At 36.8% G+C, this 26,336-nt stretch overlaps 1 protein-coding gene across 1 annotated transcript in view; it reads right to left on the bottom strand.

The window, feature by feature from the left end:
• The window catches only part of ULK4 (unc-51 like kinase 4), a 536,768-nt gene that overhangs the window by 368,219 nt on the left and 142,213 nt on the right, over nt 1-26,336 (bottom strand). Inside the window, exon 22 of the mRNA XM_081284376.1 lies at nt 21,359-21,486. Within this exon, the coding sequence (XP_081140502.1) occupies nt 21,359-21,486 (128 nt within the window). The remainder of the gene's footprint in view (nt 1-21,358; nt 21,487-26,336) is intronic.

Here is a 26,336-nt window from a genome sequence, read left to right as displayed (position 1 = left end):
TGGGAAAGTGGTGGGGCCTTTCCTGGGTCAGACCCAGTGGAAAGAAGTTGGGTGACTTAAGGACATGCCCTTGAAAGACATACTGGGACTCCAGCTCCTTCTTATCTCTTTGCTTCTTAGTTGACATGAAGTGGGCAGCACCACGAGGCAGTACCTACAGACCCAAAAGCAATGGACTAACAATTATGGACTGAAACCTCAGAATTATGAGCCAAAATACTGACCTGCGCATAAGTTGACTATCTCAGACGTTTTGTCACAGAAAGGAAAGCTTATCTTGAGCCTGATTGCTCTGGCTCAGGTTTTGAGGACTGTTTTGAATAGGAGCCATGAGAATGGACAGCCTTCCCTCATTTCTGAACTTAGAAGAAATACTTTTAGTTTTTCTCCATGTAGTACGATGTTAGCCTTGGGTTTGACATAAATGGCCTTCATAATGTTGAGGCAAGTTCCTTTGATCTCTAGCTTCTCCAGAGCTTTTAACATGAATGGGTGCTGGATTGTGTCAAAGGCCTTTTCTGCATCTATTGAGACAATCACATGATTTTCTGTTTAAGTTATAAATCACATTTATTTATTTACATCTGTTGAACTAACCCTTGCATCCCTGTAATGAAATCCACATGATCATGGTAAGTTATCTTTTTGAAGTGTTTCTGAATGGTTTGCTAATATTTTATTAAGAATTTTTGCATGTATGAACATCAATGATATCATCTCAGTCTGTACTTTCCTTGATGTCTTTCTCTGGTGTGGGGTTATAATGGCTTCATAAAAAGTATTTGGGACTGTCTTTCAATTTTGTAGAATAATTCAAGAAGAGTGGTGTTAGTTCTTCTGTAATGGTCTGGTAGAGCTCAGCTGAGAATCCATCAGGTCCTGAGTTTTTCATTTGGGGGGAGGCTTTTAACTGCTCTTTCAACTTCATTATTCGATATTGGTCTGTTTGGGTCTTCTTTATCTTCCTGATTCATTTTGAGTGGGTGAAATGTGTCTAGAAATGTGTTAATGTCTTCCAGATTTTCCATTTTGTTGAAGTATAAATTTTCAAAATAGGTCCTGATACTGCTCTGGATTTCAGAAGGGTCTGTAGTGATATCTCCTTTTTCATCTCTTGTTTATTTTCATTTTCTTATTTTTTCTTTTGGTTAGTTGGGCTAAGGGTTTATCAGATGTCTATCTTTTCAAAGAACCAACTCCTCATTACATTGATCCTGTGTATTGTTTTCTTATTCTCAATTTCATTGATTTCAGTTCAGATCCTATCCTTTACTAGCTTGGAGGCATTTTTTCTTTTTCTGAGGCCTTGGGATGGAGCATAAGATCATTTATTTGGGATTTTTTTTTTTAATGTAGATACTCGATGCTATAAATTTTCCTCTTAGAACTGCTTTCACATTGTCCCAGAGATTTCGATGTTATATCTGTTCTTGTTCATTTGTAAGATTTTGATCTCTATTCTCCCCTCTTCTTTGATCCATTCTTCATTTTAGAATATCATTCAACCTTCAGGTGTTTCTAAAGTTTCTATTCTTGCTCTTGAACTCTAGCTTCATTCCATTATGATTTGATAAGACACATGGTATTACATAGATTTTTTTTGGGGGGGGGGGGTGCCGCAGTCTGGCTGGGCACAAAATCACGAGCCACTCAAGCAGGAACAAACTTTATTTCCGAACTCCCGTGAATGCCACCCAAATGGCCCTCTCAGGGACGCCACACAACAACCGGAACTCTCTCACCATCCACTGGGCTCTGCAAGAACTCAATGGGGAACTCCAAAGTAGTGGGTGCCTGAGGCAGCAGGAGCCTCCCCTACTGCCTGAGCCGCCCTATTGCCGGACAGTAGGGGTCTATATACAATTGAATACACAGCCTGTTTCAATCCAGCATCATCCAGTTACAGAAATTATACACAGCTTAGCTTAATTATCATCTTAATGGCTAGCCTCTCAACCATTACTTCTGGCAAAATGCCAGGGGCCATTCCGACTTGGCTGTGGCTCTCAACAGGCGGGTATTTGCTAAGATTTGCTTTGTAGTCTAGAATGATTTATTTTGGAAAAAGTTCCATGCATAGCTGGAAAGAGGTGGAGTATTCTGTAGGTGTCAATTAGGTTCATTTGATTTATAGTATGGTATAGATTGGAAATATATTTATGATTTGATGACCTAATTGGTGATATGGGTGTACTGAAATCATCAGATATTATTGTTTGGGGATATATATGAGATTTAATGTCATGGAGTGTTTTTTCCATGTAACTGGGGACTTCGAAATTTGGGGCATAAATGTTTACTATTATTATATCTTCTTGTTGGGATTGTTCTCTTTACTAGGATATAATGAACTTCTGTGTCTCTTCTGATTAATCTTTGCTTGAAATCTGCTTTGTCAGATATGAGAATAGCTACTCCTGCTTCTTTTACCTGAACCATAGCACTGGAGTATTTTTTTTTTTTTTTTGCCATTCTCTTACTTTCAGCCTGTGAAGTCATTGCCTATAAGATTAATCTCTTGTAAACGGATGCATCTTGTAAATAGATGCATTCTGCTAATCTGTGTCTTTTAATTGGGGAGTTTGAAACCATTAACATTTTGCATTAGTATGGATAAGTGTTTGAGGTTTCCTGCTATTATGGGTTTTCTTCTTTTGTTATAGTTTATCCTGTCTTGATTCTCATTTAGTGAATCATTCTATTGAACTTCTTTTGTTTGGGAGCTTCGGGAATTGTTTTTTAGTTCCTGTGTTTGTGATTTATCTTTGAGTATTCCTTATAGTGCTGGCTTAGTGCTCATGAGTTCTTTTAGTCTAATTGGTGATTGGAAAATTTTTATTTCACCCTCAAATTTTAAATCAAGTTTTGCTGGACATAGTATCCTTGGATGACACTTTTTTTCTTTTAGGGCTTGGAATATCTCATTTTGGGCCCTCCTTAATTTTAAGGTCTGAGTTGAGAAATCAGAAGTGAGCCTTATTAGTTTGCCTCTAAATGTGACCCGATATTTAGTTCTTGCAGCTTTTAATATTCTTTCTTTATCTTCCCTATTAGGCATTTTGATCATGGTATTGTAAAGGTAAAATTTCTAAGCTCTTTCTAAACCGCAAAGCCTGAGTTAAAGTGTAAAAGACCGGGCATTATAAAGTTTTGTAAGCTACAAGGCCTGGGTTAAAAAGTAAAAGACCAGGTATTGTTAAAATTCCTCTGCTACCCCCAAAACCTGTAATCCCTGTAGCTGTTAGGACAAAACTGGAACTGCCCAGTAAATATTCTCACTGACTCCCTGGTTGTCTAATAACCTGGGACTCTGTGTAGTTTGTCACGTAGTTATTTAGGCCCTAAAACCAATCAGTTTGAATGTGTACCCCACTTAGGAGTAACCAATCACCCCTGCCCAGCCTGTTCCCGCCAATCAATGTACTAATCACATCTGAGAGTTGTTGTTCAATTTTCCGCGACTCATGATGATTTGTTCTGATGTATGCAAAGCCCCCCCGCCCTCCCCAAAAAGTGTACTTAAGCTCTGCTTGACCTCTGCTCTGGGCTCTGGGCTGCTCTATCTTCCTGAGTAAGCCTGGAGCCTCAGCATGCTGAATCAATAAATCCCCTCCTGCCAATTGCATGAAGCAGTCTCTTGTGGTCTCTCCCTCCGACATTTCACCGGACCCTTACAGTATGACTCAGCAAACTTCTTATTTAACTAAGTCCATTTGGGGTCTTGTAAGCCTCCTGTATGTGAACATCTATGTCATTTCTGATACGGGAGAAGTCTTCTGTAACCATCTCAATGAAAATATTCTTTATGCCTTTAGTTTGTATCTCCATGTTCTCTTCTATCTCAGGTTTGGTTAATAATCAAAGAGATATTGGGGGGGGCGGAGTATATCTGGGATAAAGCAAAAAATGGAGGCCAGCTAAGAGACTGAGGATTTGAAGACAGCAATGAATATATGTTAAGTTACTATTAAAAGGTCTAAAACTATGGAGGTAAATTCCAATTCAAATTGGAAAACTGAATCCGAATACTTTATGTCCCCTTTTTTACCTACTCCCCTTGGAAAGTTCTATCAGTGTTAAAAACCGGAAACTGTACCATTCACAGTCAGAACTTTCAAAGAATTTCTTAAAGGTGAGAGTACAGATTAAGAGGATCAAGGGATGGAGATGTAGCTCAAGTGATAGCACGCTCGCCTGGCATGTGCGGGGCGCTGGGTTCAATCCTCAGCAACTCATACAAATAAAATAAAGATGTTGTGTCCACCGAAAACTTAAAAATACTAAAAAAATTCTCTCAAAAAAAAAAAAAAAAAAGGATCAAGAGATGGCAAAAGCACACATGAAGGAAAAAGCTACATGGGGGAATAGACAGAACCCCAGCACCACCTCAAGCCCTAAATGGCAGGGAAATAGGATAAGTTTACACTTACAGGATAGTAAGAAAAGAAAGTTTCTCAATTCTATAAACAATTTTTAAAGAAAATAAGTAGCAGGAAACCAGGGACAAAGGTAATGCTAAATACAAAGAAAGATCAGAGAGAGAGAAAGAGAATGTTAAGAAAAAATAAATGAAGGAATTGTACTTTGAGAAATTTCATCTGAGAGCAGCACAGTTAATGATTGAGATGGGGAGAAAGCAAGACAACTACGTGTTAGAAGTACACAGGCAGGAAGGAGAAAAAGAAAACACAAGATAAAAGAGAAATGGGCTGCCTGGAAATGGTTTGAGTAGAAGACAAAATTCAAGTAGTTCATCATGGAGAGAATGACATTTTCACCATGAGAAGTAAATTATATGGGTTTTAGAAATGGAGAGTTCAAGCTCCTTGCTTTAACTTTACCTGGGGTCCTCTATAAGGACACCATCACCACTGCTCTCCCCCATTCCTATCCTTCTAGAATATTTCTACTCCCTTCAAGTGCCACTGAGCTCTATTGCCTATCAATTGGACTACCCCATTGCCTATTTTTACTTTGTATCTTCCTATGGGCAGTAGGCTACTAGAATAAGATATAAATTATGGATATCCATCCTATTTGGATTCACATTAGATAAGTTCACCACAGGTTACTAGTTCCTTACTGAGCCATATACTATTTCCAAAGAATCAAAATACTCCACTAGTGTTTTACTCCATTCTAAGTTCATTTTTTATCAGTCTACTACAGATTCTTTGACTTCCTTTCCCCATACAAGAACAATTTGCTTTAAATATGGGATGCATTTTTCCTCTCTTCCATTTCCCTGCCAGAATCCTCAGCAAATTCATTGTCCAATTCAATACCTCTGTTTGTAATTAAAGCTTTTGTCTCTCAGCTTATGACAGCCAAGTGATAAATGGAATTTTGGCCCAAATTCAAACTACAGTGACCCTAATATATCTAAGGGCCTTCTCGGATTAGTTCTTTACTTCCCAAATATGTAAATGGAAGAGACATACTTAGCAACTAGCAGAATCCAGACATTGGCTATCTGACCTTAGACATGAAGACTAATATTATAAGTGACAAATGCAAGTATAGAATTTCCCCTCTCTATCAAGATAGTAAATCGTATCAACAGAAAAAACTATAGAAAGTAGAACCAACAACAAAAATTTAAAAGGTGCAGGGATGATAATATCTATTACAGCTCCATTTAAAGAATCAATTCACCCAGTATAAAATCTTGGAAAATGTTTGCAATGGATCTTGAACGACAGTTAGTTATCTAAAATGTAAACATGTTATAACTATAACTGCAGCTACAATTTAACATGTAATATCTCTATTGGAGCAAATCAACACAGACCTGGCAAATTTCTTACCTGACAAAGACAACCCTTACCCCCAATTGAGAGAATACACCAACAAGTGAAAGAACAACCAGTATGTGTTTGTTTTTACTCATCAAGGCAAATGGGTCATATTAACTGTCTTGCTGCAGAGCTATGCCAACTCTCCTGCTCTTGACCATAAAACAGCCTGCAAAGATCTGTAAGTATCATACACCTATATTATTTTGATGATGTAAGGAAGAGTCAGCAGCAAGTATTCTGGAGGACTTAGGAAGTCACTTAAGAGAAACCTCATTAAAAATTCGGGGCTTACCACCTCAGTAAAGTTCTAGGATTAAGTGGTCTAGAGCAAGTTCAGACTCCCGGGCTAAAAGTCTGGGAGTCTGATTATAACAAAAAAAGGAAACACAATATGTGGTGTGATTTTATGAATTTAGAAGGCAATACATACCATCTTTGGATCTGTTCCTTTCACTCACATTTATGAGGAGCCTTAAAGTTGCTAGTTTTAAAGGGAGTTGGATTAAAAGCTCTGCAGCAATTCCAAGCTGCTCTGTAAGTGGCTCTGCCACCTAGACCTAACATCCAACATATCTATGGCGCTGAGTAGCTATGGAAAATATAACTCCAGGAAAGTACCAACAGGTCAATCACAATCCATCTTTGTGCTTTTAGAGCAGAACCTCATTCTCACCTGTGGATGACTCTTGTTTTAGAAACAGCTTCTCATAGAAAATAAGCACGTATCTGTATATGGGGTAAAAATGGGAGTTCATAACCCACTTGAATCAAATGTATGAAAAATTACATGTCAAGAGCTATGTAATATTTTGAACTAATAATAAAAAAAAGAAAATAAGCACGTGACCACTGACGTCAAATGAGCTTATGATCTGAGCTACATATCATTAACCTCACTTCACCAAGCCACTAGGTTTTGGATACACATCAGCAAACCATCATCAAGTAGGTTGATAAATATAAGAGACTAAGCTTGGATAGGGCCACAGTGTACACACTACATACGAAGATGGTTCCTATTTCTCCAACAAACTTCTCTGAATTACCTCCTCTCAATTCTGATTAAGAATAATTTGTGGGCTGCGACTGCAGCTCAGTGGCAGAGCACTTCCCTAGCACATGTGAGGCACTGGGTACCATGCTTAACACTTCATAAAAATAACCAAAATAAAGGTATGCTGTCCATCTCAACTACAAGATATTTCTTTTTTTTTAAATAGAATTATTTATGAACAGGTGACTGAAAAAAGAAAAATGCTGATTCTGATTAGTGAATGATTCAATACGATATGCTGGCACCAAATGAAAGAGGACTGTCACATTACAAACCTAATCAAAAGTGTACCTGAGAAGAACATTCTCCAGTGAGCAGAATTTCAAAACAGATTTTGTTGGACTCTGTGTTTAACTGAGATATGGCCACTGGCTAATAGTTTAGTAAGACGGTCAGGGACATAAGACTGGTGGCAAGAAATTCTAGGAAAGAGGTTTGCTGATAGACCTGAGAATGGGAAAAAAGTATGAAGACATTTGTATGTGATGTGGACGTCAAAGAGTATCCATTTCAGAGGAGGCCCTCAATAATCAGGTAGATGACATATTCTGCAAATGGCAGTCAAGATTCCTTCTCCAGTCACTCCAGTGCTCGTACAACAGGTCCATGTACTAAGGGGATGGGAGGTGGCAAAGATGGAGTGTATGCATGGGCTCTGCAAAAGGAATGCTCATCAATGATTATGTAGATACTGGCCCTCCAATCAAGAAGAAAACCAATGCTGAGAACTTGGTGTAGTGCCATTTCCTCAGGAGAACAACCAGTTGCCTAAAATAGGTTGATTTGTAGAAGGAGCAGCAAACTATTCTCACTAGAATAAACACAAATCCCTGCACACAAACTTCACCAACCTATAAAATGAGGTACAGACTTAAGAAATGCTTCACTTACAATCATGTAATCAAAATAGCAATGCCTCTGATCAAAGAATTTGGCAATGAGCTCAAGCCTACGAAATTCATAGTCTTGGCTGCAACTATCACATACACAGCCCTTAAGAGAAAAGAGGAATAGCTTATGGAGAATTCAGTCGTGGTGTCAAAGGAGGAAAAATCATGCTGAAACTCTGGGCTCTATCTTAAAACATTAAAAATTTAAAACATGAAGTATGTGTTTTGAAATGGCACCAAAAAAATGGTATTATCTCCCCACACAGTTCTGGGAATCAATAAGCAGAAGAGATCCTCTCTCATGATTATAATATTTTTGCCTTCAGTCACCATGACTTTGAGCTCTGCTGGGTTGTTTCCTAGGAAGAAAGGGTTCCACCAGAAGATACAACAACTAAACTAGAAGGTCAATCTGGGAATACAGGAGGCTTACTGTACTGGTTGGAGTACGTCATCTTGATTACCAATGAAAACTAGGTGGTTGTTTCACAGTGAAAATGGGCAACTAGAACACAAATGTTCTCTGAAGAACCTCTTGGAATGACCATAAAATCTAGTAGCTGAAGTGAGAGAAAACCTCAGCACCAAGAAAAGTCTAGTTCACTGAGGATTCAGATCTTTGAGGTAATTTACATCCCTAGTAAAGTGCAAAGATATGATTCAAGTGTATATACAATACTAGAAATAGTTAATCATAGAGATTTCTAATTCACATTACAAAAACACCCTCAAGAAGCCTCACCAGGTAGATCAAAAGTTGTCCTCCTGCACTGTGGATATAAGATAGTGGTTGTGTTTTTCTTACTTTGACAATATGATGGGGTAGAAACAGTATTTGGTTATCATTTTAACTTGTATTTCTGATTATTAATGAGGCTGAATATCTATTCCTATCATGAATCTCTCCACAGTACAGAGATTATTATGTGTGATGCAAAAACTTACAGATTTTTGTTAGCATGTAAGTTTTATTTATGATTCTTAGGGGATAAAGTTTCTAATTTATATGTAGCCAAACAATCAGTATTTCCTTTTATGGTTTCTTTCATTGCCTTTCTACTCAGAACAACCTTCCTTGCCCATATTTAAACATATTTTCTTCCAGATGTTTATGGTTTCTTTGGGGTATATAATTCTTTAATCCATCTGGAATTGACTTTTGTATACTATAAGCAGAGAAAATAATTTTTCCCACACAGTTAACCAATTATCCAGAGTAAATATTTCTTCTTTAAAAAAAAATCTTTCAAGATCAAAGCAGATTTTCTTTTATTTCACTGATTATCATATTAATGCAATGCCATGGGGAAAGAGGGAGAAAAAACTCTAGGAAAACCCGATTCATCAGGAGGCACTGACATTTCAGGCTCACAGCAAACCTATACAATGAACTTACAAGACTATTCATCCTCTAAAAGGGTTATCATTTCTAGAGACACATAAGGCCCTATTTTATCACCTGTCATATTCAATATGAGAATGAAGCCATTTGAAGAAATAGGTGGACATTTGGGGGCTATCATATCATCTTTATCTGACCCTGACAGCTCAGTTTCACTGCCTGTCTTACACTAGATGGATTTGAGAGCTGACATCATAGAAAATGTGCTGAAATCTAATCCATAAAAGACGACTGGTGATGATGGTAAGCAGGAAAATATATCTGCATAATGTAGCAAAGGTTATCACGGGCTCCTGATGTGGGGCTTCAGTTGTCAGGCAGATGGGCAGCATCATGATTTGCAGAAAGCCAGCTGCTAGTGGAGTTTCAAGGGAAAAGAAAGAAAAGAAGTGCACGTTTCCATACAAACTCATCACAGAGAATTTTAACATCTCTCTATAGCCTGCAGGCTTGCTCTCTTTTGCATATCTTTATATTCAACCTTGCATCTTATATGCACACTAATATAATACCTGGGCTACAAAACACAAAGAAACAAAAAACAGTCGTTTTCCACTGCTTGTACCCATATTTGTTTCTGGGAACAATTTGTTATTGAAGTAAACCTAAAAGTATGAAAAATTTTGAACTTTCACTGACTTAGAGATCCATTAACCTTTAAAACAACTGGCACCTATTGCTAACATTTAGTTTTTTTCTTTTCATTGGTTTTTCTTATAAGAGTGAATCAGTTTATTGTATAATAGCCTAAACACACAAGTGAAGAGATAAATAATGTGTTTTCCCTACCCTCCTTAGATAATAAACTTGGTATTATTCTTCTTTGCCTTTTTTTTAATGAACTTTCATACAAATACATGCAACAGAAGCATTTTGCCATGTGTGTTGTTTTTAAAAATGTCTTCAAAATTAAAATAGAAAGCTGCCTTGTCATTGTTTTTACTCATCTAATGAACATTTCTCTAAGTTAATCAAATAGATCATATATATTACAGCTATGTCATTATTTACTGAGCCAGTTCAATATCAATGGATGTAACAAAGCTGCATTGGATACCTTCATGCATATATCTGGAAAAATTAGTAGTTTGATTTCTAGCAGCTAAATATCAAATGCAAACATTTTAAACTGAACTTATGGGTATTCTCAATAGAAATGTGTTTCCACAACACTTTCCAAAAAAATCACAGCAACTCACATTTCCATGCAATGTGGACAATCAGTGAAAAAACTTAAAATCTCCAAAGGAAAAAGACAGGTCATAAAAATAAAGCAAATGTAAAAAAAATATAACTGAAAAATAAACAAAATTTAAAAACCTCACTGGATGGGCTCAATAATGAATGCAGATAAAAGAAAAAGGTCAGATAAATTTAACTTATAAAATGTAAAAAGTACAGATAAAAAAAAAAAAAAAGAAAAACCAGAGTCCCTGGAACCTGCAGAATAACAAAACACTTTATATTTGTATTATCAGGTCTCAAAAGGGGAGGAGTGGGCAAATGAAATTGAAAAAATATACAACGAAATAATGACTGAAAATTACCAGATGATATAAATCTATAGATTCAAGAAACTGTGAGCCAACACCAAACAAGATAAATCCATAGAATCCACACCTAATGTACATCCCAATTAAACTTCTAAAAGGAAAAACGTCCCCACTCCTGCATGGCCCAAAGAAGAAATAGGTATCTTCAAATCTACCACAACAAATGCTATGCCCAAAGTCATTAATCACAACCAAAGAAGCTACTGGAAACACACACTATGGTGCCTAGCTAGAATCAAAGCCAGTATTGAATAACAAATCCAAACCTCCAAACACATCTTCAGGATGTGTAGAAATATGTTACACCAAATGCAGAAATATCAATGAAGACACACGATAGCATGACATCTCCAAAAGATAACTCTCCAGTAAGAGATTCCAACAAAATCAGAATTATGAAATGCTTAATAATTCAAAAGAAATATTTTTTAAATATCAATGAGATCCAAGTGAATACAAAAACAGTTAAATGAAATTAGAAAAACAATGCAGGATATGAATGAAAAATCCAGCAGAGCTTCTGAAAAAGAACTAAGAGAATTCTTAGAAATGAGGAAATCAATAAGTCCAATTCAGTTGAAAATCTCAGCAACAGACTAATCTATAAAAGAAAAGCCCCATATTACATTAAAAGGCAACTCCCTTAGACTAAGAGCAGTTTTCTCAGCAGGGTGGGATGGAATGAACATATTCCAAGTCCTCAAAAAGTTCTAGTCTTTGCTTCCTTGTATTTTAGTTATTCTTTCATCTTTCCATTATAGCATTAAACAATAAAATAACCACTATATTATTATGCCAAGCAATATCATCCTTCATAAGGATGGAAAAACAAAGAACTTCCAATTTAAAAACTGAGGGATTTTCATGACCAGCTTTACAAAACATGCTTAAGGGAGTCGAACACACAGAAGTGAAAGGTAGCATGTGAAACTATCAACTCCCACTAGAAGAGTAGATACACAAAAGAAATGAAAAATGACCAGACACTATTAATACACCAAACAACAAAGATGAATAAGTTAAAGGAAAGACCAAAGAATATTCAAAACAACTAGAATAAAAAACTAGGGCTGGGGATGTGGCTCAAGTGGTAGCGCGCTCGCCTGGCATGCGTTCGATCCTCAGCACCACATACAAAGAAGTTGTGTCAGCCGAAAACTAAAAAATAAATATTAAAAAATTCTCTCTCTCACCTCTCTCTTTAAAAAAAAACTAAATGAAGGCATAATTCAACCATTTCAATAATAACCCTGGATACAAATGGACTTAATTCTTCAACTAAGAGGTACACATTGGTTGTACAGATAAAGGAAAACAACAAATCCAACAATATGTTCCCTACAAGAAACTTGCTTCACAAATAAAGACACACACAGACTGCAAGAATGAAAATATAAATTCCAAGCAAATGGAATCCTGACCAGGAATAGCTATACCTATGTCAGATAAAATAGACTTTAAAACAAAAACTATAAGGAGAACACATTACCTTCATTATCATGCATTACCTTAATACAAGACCTGAAATTCCAAAACTACTAGAAGAAAACACAGGGGATATACTTCAACTTATTAGTATAGGCAATTATTTTCTTAATTGGGCCCCAAAAGCACAGGAAGCAAAAGGAAAAACTGACAAACAGGGACTACATTAAACTAAATAGTTCTTGCATAGCAAAGGAAACAGAATGAAAAGAAAATCTACGTAATGGGAGAAGATACTTGCCAGAAGGTTAATGCCAGAATATATAAAGAATTCAAAAACTTAAGTAATCCAAGCTGGGCATGATGGCATATACTTGTAATCCTAATGATGCAAGAGCATCACAAGTCTAACCTCAGCAATTTATTAAAACTCTCAGCTACTTACCTGGATCCTATCTCAAAATAAAAAATAAAAAGGACTGAAGATGCAGCTTAGTGATAAAGCACTCCTGGTTTCAATCACCAGTACAAAAAGAAAAAAGAAAAATCCACTGAAAAATGAATGTATAATCTGAATACACTTCTCAAAAGAAAAGCAAATAACTGATATATTTTAAAATGTTCACATTAGCCATCAGCTAAATGCAAATCCAAATTACAATAGGTTTCACTCCCAATTAGAATGTCTATTATTTTAAAAAATAATCGACATAGGTGAGCATATGGAGAAAAAGCAATTCTCTACACTTCAACTTATTAGTACAACCATCATGGAGAAAATCATGGAGAAAACCATGGAGGTTCCTCAAAAAACTACGGTACTACTCACAACAACTAAAATAGGAATTAGCCTAAGTGCCCACAAACAGATGAATGGATAAGGAAAATATGGTGTATATACACAATGGTTTATTATCCAGACAAAGAAAAAATGAAAATATAGGGTCGACACTCCATCATGTAAGTTCAGGCACTGGCTTCCTTAACAAGAACGCTAAAGCTCAAGAAATAAAACCAATAAATAAATGGGATGACATCAAATTTAAGAAGCTTCTACTCAGCAAAGGAAATAGTAAAGAAAGCCTATAGAATGAGAGGTAAATCTTTACCAGCTGCTCCTCAAAGGGGATTAATATCCAGAATATATTAAGAATTCAAAACATTCAACACACACACACAAAAATCAAATAAATGGGCAACAGAACTAAACAGACAATTCCCAAAAGCAGAAACACAAAATGGTCAACAAATATATTTTTTAAAGTTGAACATCTTTTAACAATCAGAAAACACAAATCAAAACTTTACAAGATTTCTTCTTGCTCCAGTAGAATGGCAATTATCAACACAAATAATAAATGATGGTGAGAATGTGAGGGAAAAGGTATGTTCATACATTGTTGGTGGGACTGCAAATTAATACAATCACTCTGGAAGATGGTATGGAGACTCCCAAAAAGTTAAGTCATGGAACCACCACATGACCCAGGTATCCCACTCCCTGATATTTATCTAAAAGAACTAAAATCATCTATACAACACAGACACTTCAATGTTTATAGCAACACAATTCACAATAGCAAATTATGGAATCAGATACCTGTGAACAAATGAATGAATCAAGAAAATGTGGCGTATGTATACAACGGAGTTCTACTCAGCTGAAAAGAAGAATACAATGACACTTGCTGGTAAATAGGTGGAAATGGAGAGAACACCGTGCTTAGTGAAATAAGCTAGACTCAGAAAAATGAAGGATTGAAGGTAGAAGCCAGAGCAAAATAAGGGAAAAAAGACAGTGGGGGAGGGGGTCAAATTACAAATACACAGAGACAGTTCACAGAGCAGAAGGTGGAGAATGACAAGGAGGGATGAAACTCTTCAACAAATGGTGCTGGGAAAACTGGAAATCCATATGCAACAAAATGAAACTGAATCCCTTTCTCTCGCCATGCACAAAAGTTAACTCAAAATGGATCAAGGAGCTTGATATCAAATCAGAGACACAGCATCTGATAGAAGAAAAAGTTGGCTACGACCTACATACTGTGGGGTCGGGCTCCAAATTCCTCAATAGGACACCCATAGCACAAGAGTTAATATCTAGAATCAACAAATGGGACTTACTCAAACTAAAAAGTTTTTTTCTCAGCAAAAGAAACAATAAGAGAGGTAAATAGGGAGCCTACATTCTGGGAACAAATCTTTGCTCCTCACACTTCAGATAGAGCCCCAATATCCAGAGTATATAAAGAACTCAAAAAATTAGACAATAAGATAACAAATAACCCAATCAACAAATGGGCCAAAGACCTGAACAGACACTTCTCAGAGGACGACATACAATCAATCAACAAGTACATGAAAAAATGCTCACCATCTCTAGCAGTCAGAGAAATGCAAATCAAAACCACCCTAAGATACCATCTCACTCCAGTAAGATTGGCAGCCATTATGAAGTCAAACAACAAGTGCTGGCGAGGATGTGGGGAAAAGGGTACACTTGTACATTGTTGGTGGGACTGCAAATTGGTGCAGCCAATTTGGAAAGCAGTATGGAGATTTCTTGGAAAGCTGGGAATGGAACCACCATTTGACCCAGCTATTCCCCTTCTCGGTCTATTCCCTAAAGACCTAAAAAGAGCATGCTACAGGGACACTGCTACATCGATGTTCATAGCAGCACAATTCACAATGGAAGACTGTGGAAGCAACCTAGATGCCCTTCAATAGACGAATGGATAAAAAAAATGTGGCATTTATACACAATGGAGTATTACTCTGCATTAAAAAATGACAAAATCATAGAATTTGGAGGGAAATGGATGGCATTAGAGCAGATTATGCTAAGTGAAGCTAGCCAATCCCTAAAAAACAAATGCCAAATGTCTTCTTTGATATAAGGAGAATAACTAAGAACAGAGTAGGGAAGAAGAGCATGAGAAGACGACTAACATTAAACAGGGATGAGAGGTGGGAGGGAAAGGGAGAGAGTAGGGAAATTGCATGGAAATGGAAGGAGATCCTCAGGGTTATACAAAATTACATACAAGAGGAAGTGAGGGGAAAAGGAAAAATAATACAAGGGGGAGAAATGAATTACAGTAGAGGGGGTAGAGAGAGAAGAGGGGAGGGGAGGGGAGGGGAGGGGGATAGTAGAGGATAGGAAAGGCAACAGAATACAACAGACACTAGAATGGCAATGTGTAAATCAATGGAAGTATAACTGATGTGATTCTGCAATCTGTATACGGGGTAAAAATGGGAGTTCATAACCCACTTGAATCAAAGTGTGAAATATGATATATCAAGAACTATGTAATGTTTTGAACAACCAATAAAAAAAAGAGAAAAAGGAGGGATGAAAGATGGGAAAGGGGAAGAAATAGAAATGAATTTAACAAAATCATGTTATGAGTAGTAAAGGGAATTTCACCTTTATGTATATACAGATAGTACCAATCAAAAAGAAACGAGTGAGGGCTGGGGTTGTGGCTCAGTGGTAGAGCGCTTGCCTCACACATGTGACGTACTGGGTTTGATTCTCAGCACCACATAAAAAATAAAAATATTGTGTCCATTTACAACTAAAAATATATTTTAAAAAAATAAAGGAGTGAAAGGAAGATCAGTAGAGGAGGGAGAAGAGGGGGATGGAGGAGAGGAGAAAAGGAGGGATGGTGTTTAAAATCAAATTCCTTCCATATTTGGTTTTGTCCAAATGAACTGAATTACCATATATAACTACAATAAAAAGAAATATACTGATAACACTGTGATTTAAAGGCAGCTTACATATGTATTCTCTGGGGAATTATACCACAAACTTTATATATACATTGTTTTTAATTTTTAGAAATTGCTTTATTTTTATCTTTCTTTAATTATATAAAACATGTATATGTTTATTAAATTTGGACCATAAAACAGATACATTCAGAGATGTATAGCTCATCCCTGGCTCTGCCTCCCTATTCTCTTCCCACCTACTAATTTACCATTGTTGCTCATTTTTTTTTATTTACCCTACATTTTTTCCTATTTGAAAATGTTAGCAAATGTACCTATTATTCCTGTTTTCACCCCTTTTCCTAGATAACATGTAGTATGCTAAATGCTGCTCTGCACCTTGCTTTTTTTGGTGGGGGGGGGGGGGGTAATGTATCTTGGAGATGACTATGGTTATGGATATTCTGTTCCTTTTCACAGCTGTATACCCTCCATTATGGGGATTGGGTTACACAAGATTTCTAAAGATGGTCCTTCTCCAAGAATTCTACTCCTAGCTACTCAACCAAACAGTAATGTAGGTACTACTGAGAATAGAGTTGGAAGGGTGTGAAGTTCCAGTTCAGTTAACCTTGAGATACGGAGAACATCTGGGTCAGCCTAATCTAATCAGGTGAGACCTTTGAAAGCAGATCATTTCCTCTGATGGGTGGCGGAACTGGACAAAAATGCTTGAACCATGAAGGGAATTCAGGGCATGAGAAGTGATCTTGCCAGGAAGAAAGCTAACAGCTACATTGTGAACTTCTAATCTAGAAGACTTCAATCCTATAGTTGAAAGAAATTAATTCTACCAATCACTAGTGAACTTTGAAGGGAACACGGAGCCTCAGATGAGAATCACAGCACCAGCCAACATCTATGACTTCAAGCCTGGGAGGTCAGCAGTAACAGAGTGCCCACCCTCCTACCCCATAAAACCATGAGTTAAATAGGGATTATCTAAAGTCACTGAGATTATGGCAATTTGTTTCAACAAAAAATAGAAAACTAACATGGAGAACACCACAGTTCCCCAGCGAGATTCCTGGTACTGGATGCTTGGGTAGTTATACCTGTGCTGTGTCATTTCACTTCTCATGCAGTCTCCTAGAAGCAAGACAGCTAGGTTAAAAGGTAAATAAATACGTTTTTTTTATTTTCCTTTGTTGAGGTCAAGCATGCCTACTCTAGAAATCCAAAGTCTGAAATGCTCCAAAATCTGCAATTTTTTTGAGCACTGACATGATACCACAAGGGAAATAGTTATCTTGCCACACTTGACTCATGTGCCTGGTCACAGCCAAAATGCAGGCACAGTAACAATACTGTATAAAATTACCTTCAGTCAACATGTATAAAATGCATAGGAAACAAATGAATTTCATGTTCAGACTTGGGTCCTATCCCCAAGATATCTCATTATGTATATGCAAAAATCCTCCCCCGAAAAAAGTGCTTCTCGTCCCAAGAATTTCAGATAAGGGATATTCAACCAATATTTCTGGAGTCTTCTTCAGAATAGTTATACTATTGTGCATCTTTTACACTGGCAGTGTAAAAGAGTGCCAGTTTCCAGAGCCTTGCCAAGAGAATACATTGTCAAATACTGCCAATGCATTAAGTGATAAATGGTATCTTAGTGTAGTTTTAATAATTGGCATTTCAATTAAAATGAAGCAGATTTAGCATTTACTCATAAGTTTAAGGGTCATCTGCTTTCCTTTTTCCATTAACTGGCTGTTCATGGACTCTTGTCTATTCCTGTCCAATCCTTTTCATTTACTTTGGGTTTCTGTGCTCCATGTCACAGGTCTCCCTCAAATATCTGGTGATTTTTTTTTTTTTAATGACACTGAAGTGTGGCTGGAAGTTTGTACATAGAAATAGGGCTTATGACAGATGGCCTCCAGTGTAGGACAAAATTCCACTGGCTGTAGTAGGGAACACTCAAATGTCAGCCATTGTGGGGCTTTTATCAGAACCCCAAGAGCTTCCCCAAGATGACGCTCCAAACTCTGGACAACAGTAGGTAAGTCAAGCTGCAAGCAGTCCGAGTTTGAATGGGAAGGTAGCTAAGGCCCTCCCAGAGTAAGTTTACTTTCATACTGTCATCTGCTTTTCCACAAGCTCCTCATCCCCTCTTAGCCACACTATGCAGAACACCTCTCAAGAGCCCTGCTACAGTGGGAGAGGAGAAGTCTCCCAGATGCTCTGTGTAGGAGGAGAGCTATGGCTCAAATCTCCATAGCAATTTCTCACGTATGCTTTCAAAGTATCTGGTAATCCCATCTCATTACCATTCCAAAATATTATCAGGTAGTAATCATGTCTAATATTGTCCTCATCCCTTGCAGAGAATAAGATATTTCAGCATTCTCCTTCCACTAAATAAATGAGCAAAGATTTATCCGTCAGCTTTCCAGCATCCAAAATGCAAAGTTACATGGAAACAACACTCATCCACTTTTAGTCATCTTTCCCTCTGCCATTGTTGTTTTATGCCTTTTTAACTCCTTTACTCTCATTCACACAGAGAAGACAGAAAGTTGAACCCGAAGATGACTGCTAAAACTACCTTGATTAGAAATCATCCGCCATCTGTTCCTCTCCTCCTGGAATTCCTGGCACTTCTCGTGTGAGGCCTCCTGGACCCACACTCCATCTTCCTTATTGTTTTCACATGGATTTTCCATGTCTTTGTCATTGGCTCAATACAGTTCAACGTGTTCTTTCATATGGACTTTCAAAGCCGCAATGACATCCCCAGCAGAGACCATTGTCTCTCAGTTCTTCTGTTGATTTTCCAAAAAAACCTGCCTCCCCATAGTGTTTTCATTAATTGTTAAAATTCTTTTCTGTCTCTTTCATTAGTTCTGCCACAGTAAGAGCTGCCTGGTCTTCCTGTTCTTTCTTCTTCAAGAGCTACGTCTTGCAAAACTGCCTGGAGCAAACCTTGACCTACTAATTTTTCCCCTACTCAGTACCAGTTGAGGACAGGTGCGCCAATGCAGGTGAGGAAAGGGAAGCAAGGTCATCTTCCCAGAGCCTCCCAGTCTGGGGCAGGCTGGCCCCACCTATTCTTTCAGCCCTACTCCAAATGTCCTGGACACTTCTGGGATAGGAATAGGACTACAGACCCCAATCATCACACACAAAGCATCTGCATTTAGGACCCTGCAGAAGCTCCAAGGTCAATATCCACCTTCAGAGACCCAAGATGAGGCATGTCATCTCTGCCACACAGTGCAGGAAGAATGCAGCCCACCTTGTCTCACCTGTGAGATCCGCTCTCCACACTTTCCCTGCTGGCTCTGTTGCTCCAGAGAATCAACATGGAGTCAGTCAGGATGTGCCTTCAGGCCATCTGTTTCCTGTCACTTGTAAAGTTTTCTAAATATTCATCCAGAGACACACAGAAGTCACAGCAGTTCCCTGGGAGGACTGGATGTGCCATGAGTCCCCAGACACTGAACATCTGAATGGTTTTATTCCTCCCAGTTAAACAGTCTTTACAGTTAGGGTTGCAGGAAATGTTTTAGATAGAGTGATCTGAATGGCTCTCTGAAGGGGAGAAACCTGAATAACCCAAGGCAGCTAGCCAAGCAAACACTAGGGGGGAAGAGATCACAGCCACTGGGAATGCAACTGGGGAAAGACTTAAAAGCAGTACAACAGGCTTAGTGTATTCAAAGAGTAAGAGGAGCATTCTACTCTCATGTATAACTAATTAAAACAAATTTTAAATTTTTTTTTTTAAAGAGTAAAAAGAAAACCCGCTTACTGGAAGCAAATGAGCAAAAAGACTACAAAACAAGGGCTAAGAGATGGGCAGGAACTGGATGAGGCCGCGCAGAGTGGGTCCTGGTGAGGAGCCTGGCTACTATTTTATTATGTCTGGGTAGTACCAGAAGAGTCTGAGCAGAGTAGATGAGTCATGGTGTGTAGATACTTCTGTTGCTCTACAGAAACCAGACTGAGAATGAGAAATGACCTAAGAACACAAGTTGAGAAACTTAGTTCATCTGGTAGAAAATGATGGTAGACATAAGGAAAGATCAAAGGCATTACTTGTGTAATGAATACAAGTGACCTCCACACTTCCAGCTATCATGGACTAACAGGAACAGGATTCACCTTCCAATCTAAAACAAAATATTCAAAACATCAATTTTAAAGACAATAAGCAGAAAATAAAGAAGGATATAAGTAGTAAACCCCCAGAGATGAAAAACAAAGAAATCTTATTAGTCGCTTCTAAATACCCTTGAATTAGACGTGATCAACTATAATATAACGACATGCTAGAAGGTAAATAAGAGAAAATCACATAATAAGGAAAATACCTTCCATGTGAAGAGTATATTCAATTATAGCCATAGTCATGAATTGATATTAGTATTTGTCAGCACTTATCTGTGTGAAAAGACATTCTCAAAGATTAGCCAAAGCTCACACCAAAGATCATCACTAACAGATGAATAGCTGAAAGTGACTTCATGATGTGGACACTAACTTTGACTACCAGTTAAGCTAAATGTTATCTCCCCTAAAAAAAAAAGATTTTTTTTCATTAATAGAACTGTATTACAAAAAAAAATTTTTAACATTCTCAATCATTATTTTTCTTCTGTCAATTAAAAGACACGTGGGAATTTGCCTTGTTATATAAATATCAACATAACAGTCACAATTTTTCCATTTTGTCCACAAAGCCTAACTGTGAATTCTCTGGATATTTACAGGAAACGGGGAAAATAAAAAAGAACTGTACGAATTCCTAATCCAGATCAATCTCAGCATTGCACTCTTTCTTCTTATTCCAAAACAAGTAAAAACCTAGAAGAAGTGAACATTAAACCAGATTTTCAGGGAACCTCTGGGTTTCAACAGAGCATGGACCAGATTATTCAAAGTTAATCATAAAGCATCAGAGCTTGAAGGGAACTTGAGGGACACACAGGGTTCTTTTATAGGAAGGAATTGAAATGCAGAGAGAGGAAAAAAAAACAAACAAACAAAAAAAAAACAAGCCCCAGCCCAGAGTAAGTCCTTGAACTCCCACCCAGCTTTCTTCCTACTTCACAAGGCTGCTCCTCTGGAGCCTTCACAGCTACTCATTCCAGAATCTCACAATAACCAAAAAAAAAAAAAAAAAACCATTGGTTCTAAAAATCCTAAGGTACAAAGGAACAACTCTAACACCCTGCCTCAGAGTGGGCTCAGATCTAGATAGAGTACCCCAGGTATTTTCACACCCCGCTTCAGATTTAGAATCTTCTCAGGTTCTTTGTGTTTCTAAGCTGAGATTGTAAGACATATATTAAACTCTTGGAAATTTTTAGAAAAACAGTTTTCAATACCAGATGCATAAAGGCCAAGAAATATCCTGAAAAACGCATATAAAACTACTAATAAAACGTGAACTAAATTGAAGTCATTGATGAAACCATCCGAGAAGATCATACCTTGCTTGGCAGCTGAGCAGCAACATCTCACGATTATGCATCACAATATACAGAAGTACCAGGAAGGCTTTGGCTCTAATCGAAGTTGAGGGGCTGTCAAGTAGACGGATAATTGTGGAGACAAAATCCTGTGGAAGACATTTAAAAAACCTTTTTGAGAAAATGTGAAAAATCCAGGATGGTCTCAATTCCCAGAGTAAATAGATTATAATAAATAGACAGCAAAAAATAAAGTATCAGCTACTGTTTTACATTTAATTTGTTCTAGACTCCATACTAAGTTTGATATGTATCCTCTCATTTAATCCTAAAGTTTTGCCATAAAAATTGACAGTAGTATCCCTGTTTGATAAAGAAAAAATAATCTTGAAGAGGTAAGCAACATACCCAAATTCAGAGCTGGATTTGAATCTAGACCAGCTGAGTAACAAAGCCCGCCTCTTGACTCGTTAAACACACAACTCAATGTGTGGCAATCACATGTGCATTCAGATGTCAATCTGAGCAAACCCACACATGCAGAGATTATATCTCTAGTCCACATCTGAGATCTTAAACACAAAATGAACATTTCTTAAGACACAACAGATAGAATAGCTATTGAGAGTGCTATTTGCCCTCTTAACAGGCAACTGTATTATTATTTCATGTGTACATTGATACACAAATATAAAACACACACATACACACACTGTCAATAAATAGAAGAAGCCAGAGATATAAATACTGTGTGCTTACGGAAGACTCAGGGAGCTCAATTTTTTGTTTTCCTGCCATGCCTTGGTGCCTTTACACTGAATATTCTATTGCCAGGTGGGAAAAATTTACAATCATAAATGTGTTTTTAAATAACAACTTAGACCCCTTTTTAACATAAAAGAAAATAGAAATAAAAAGGGTTTGGGATGTAGTAAAGTACAATTCCCAGTACCAAACAAAACTAAAAACAAAAAATCAAACCTCAGGCCTTTCCTAGTTCAGATATCAAAGATATAGGGAAGATTGATTAGTGGAGCAGGAGGAGACTGAGAAGGACAGAGGAGACAGGAAAGGAGAGCAAATATGGGATAAGTTTAACAAATTTTAACAAACTCACATTATATGCATATATAAATATGCCACAGGGAATTTCACTCTTTCTGTATATTTAGAAAGTACCAATAAAAGACAAATTTTTAAAAAAGAGCAAAAGGAAGATTAGCAGAGGAGGAGGAGACTATGGGGAGGGAGAGGGAAGAAAACAGGGATTGAAAAATTTCTTACACGTATGATGTTTTCCAAAATGAATCCAACTGCTATATATAATGCTCTAATTTTACAAAGAAAGGGTGTGGTACAAGAGGTAAAAGGGCAGAGAGAAAGATTCATAAATCTATCGGAGTGGAGAACATGTTCATAAACGATTTATTTAAAGAGAAAAGGTGTGAGAGACGTGAGAAAGGGGAATGTTAAATTCCATATGGAAATAAAATGCAATAAATAAAAAAAAGAACCACATAAAACTAGTGAATGTGCTTTGGTTCATTAGTAAAAAAAGTTAGTAAAGGGATAATTTTCTTGTCATAAATATCAATAGTGTACCTAAAAAATAAAAGAAACTACAAAACTAATCCCTTGAAAATTGGAACCTCTAATTTTTTTCTACATAGAATCACATTAACACATTTCAAAAACACTGCAGGCAACATTCATAAATGGCTATTTCATGGAAAGAAAAATAAATGAGAATCTAAAGATTTCAGCTGATGAAAAGCTGGCTCCATCTGCTGTGGTCTGAGTGTTTTTCTCCTCCCACAAAATTTTAAGGTTGAAATTTTCACCATGACTCTGTAAGTATTGGGACTGTAGGAAGGTGATAAGGTCTTGTGGACTGTACCCTCACAAAAGGGTCCAGTACCCCCATAAAAGAGGTGCCAGGGACCTTGTCTGCCCTTTTGACCATGAGAGGACATATACAAGATGGCATTGTTGAGGAATACATTCTTACTACACACCATATCTGCTGGCTCATTGACCTTGGACTTTCTAGCCTCCAGAACTGTAAGCAACAATTTTCTGTTGTTCATTCATCATCCAGCCTGAGGTATTTTGGTTAGAGCATTAAAAATGGTATAAGTTACCACCCATCCAAAATTAAAAAAAAAAATAACCAATGATGAAGCCCAGGTAAACTGTATTATCAATCTTAAGCAGACATCATTAAACAAGCACTTATAGACATGAGAAACATCCAAGTAAATCGATTACATAAGAAAAGGAAGTTAATGTGAGCTGGGGTGGTAGCTCAGTGGTACAGCACTTGCCTAAGCATACATGAGGCACTGGGTTCAATTCCCAGCACCACATAAAAATAAACAAAGGTATTGTGTCCATCTACAACTAAAACATATTTTAAAAAGGAAGTTAATTGCATAGAGAGAAGGAAAAACAAGTGCAAAAATTCTTCAAAATACAAGCAAGTTGAATCCAGCAATAAATCGGAAGTCATTATGACCAAGTGGGGTATATCCCAGAAATCCAAAACCAATTCAACATTTGAAAAACCAATGTAAAACATTACATGACAGATATGAAGAGAAAATTTACATGATAACCAATTGATAATGAAAAAGTATTTGATAAAATTCAACTATTTACAATTTTTTGAAAATTTTCACAGCAAACTAGGAATAGAAGGCACCATCCTCAAACTGAAAACAGATATCTAGAAAAACTCTACAGCTACTATCACATTTCACTGGATACTTCTAGGAACTGGGAATTAAGCAATGATGTCCACTCTCCTCACCCATGATTCCATATTTTACTGAAACCTATAGCCAATGCAACAAGGAAAAGGAATATTTAAAAGACATTGGAATTGGAATGGAAGAAATGTTAACAGATATGACTGTAGAAAATCCCCAAGGAATACACCAAAAAAAAAAAAAATTCCCCAACAAGTGGGATTAGCAAGACCTGGTATATTTCTGTATATTAGAAATGAGTAATTGGAAAACAGTGTTTGTAAAATAACATCTTTCAATAGCTACAACGACAAACTCGTTTAAACCTAACAAAAATAGATTCTTTTGGGGGGGGGGGAGAAATATACTAAGGATTGAACTCAGGGGCACTTGATCACTGAGCCACATCCCCAGCCCTATTTTGTATTTTATTTAGAGACAGGGTCTCACCGAGTTGCTTAGCACCACACTTTTTGCTGAAGCTGGCTTTGAATTCGTGATCCTCCTGCCTCAGCCTCTCGAGCTGCTGGTATTATAGGCGTGCGCCACACACCAGGCCAAAAATAGATTCTTTACACTGAAAATTGCATAAATATAAAAGATTGATAAAGGTTTAAGGACAGACGTTCTATGTGATAGAGTAAAAGATCTAAGTTAAAGATAGCACTTCTCCCAAAATTGACCTAAAAAATTAATGCAATTTTAATCAAAATGACAGAAGGATATTTTATACATACAGACCAACTAACTTTAAAACATATAAAGAAAAAGGAATTAGAATTGATCAAACAGTTCGGGTGAGAAAGAAAATCACAATGATTTTCTGACCAAAAACTACAGTAATCCAACAATGTGGTACTCACAAAATGATAGCCATATAGTCCAAGGAAACAAGACACAGAGTTTAGAAATAAAATCAAATAGTTTATGACAAAAGTACAAACGCAGTTTTGAAGAAAGGATATTCTTTTCAACAAAAAATGCTGAACAACTTGATATTCACATGGGAAAAAAATTAACTTCAGATTTACTAAACTTTAAACCATCTATGCAAAAATTAACCCAAAACAGACTGTATAATCAAGCAAAATGTAAAACTACGAACTCTTAAAGGAAAAAAAATGTTAATAATCTTCAATTAGGAAGAGTTCTTAGATATGAAATCCAAATCACAGATCACAGTCCATAAAAGAAATAATTGACAGTTAATTAAAATTAAACTTCCTCTATGAAATCACTGTAAGATATATATGAACAGAAAATACTTGTATGAAGAACTCTCAAAATTAAGCATTAAGAAGTTTTAAATGCACAAAATATTTCAACAGATATTTCAGCAAGGATGTCAACTACCTTTTGAAAAGATGCTCAATATGCTTAATATCATGATCATTATAGTAATGCAAATTAAGATCACAATGAGATACCAGTATACATTCATTAGAATGACCAAAGTGAAAAATGACTGTATGGAACAATTAAAATTTTTCTACATTGTTAATGGGAGTGGAAAAATGGTACAACATTCTGGAAAATAATTCAGCAGTTTGAAAACTAATATTAAACATATACCGATATGTGTTTATTCTAATGCAATGAAAATTTATGTTTACAAAAACATACTTGTACACAAACAATAGCCACATTATTCATGGTAGTCACAACCTGAATGCAATACACATGTCCTTCGTGAGTATGTGATACATCCACATAATGAAATACTACTAAGCAATAATTTTTACTCTATAAAAAAAGCACAAATGAGTTTCAAGTGTATAATGTTAAGTAGAAAAAAAATGGAGAAAGTATATCTGTAAGGTAGGAGGGATGAAACTGGGAAAGAGTGGAATGAATCTGACCTAACTTTCCTATATGAATACACCCCAGTGAATCTCACCATCATATACATACACAAAACACTAATTAAACAGCAGAAAGAACAGTAGAATAAGGGAAGAAAACAGGGGGAGGGATGAGGGAAAAGGAAGGGGGACTAAACAATTACATTTCATGCTTTTGTAATTATGTCAAAATGAATCCTATTATCATGTAACTAAAAGGAACCAATAAAAAAAAAACTAAGGTAGACAGGTCGTCAGTAATTGCCAAAATTGGGATGGGAAAGTCTTACTAAAAAAAGGAGCTGCACAAGATCATTCTTTGAGATGAGGGAATTATTCTATACCCCTCTGTGGTGCTGACAAGAGTCTATGTAGGTTTTTTGGTTCATTTGTTTATACTGGGGATTGAAC

This window comes from Spermophilus citellus (genome assembly GCF_964194105.1).
Source record: "Spermophilus citellus genome assembly, chromosome: 3".
Classification (NCBI taxonomy): Eukaryota; Metazoa; Chordata; class Mammalia; order Rodentia; family Sciuridae; genus Spermophilus; species Spermophilus citellus.
This window is presented reverse-complemented; position numbering and strand designations above follow the sequence as displayed.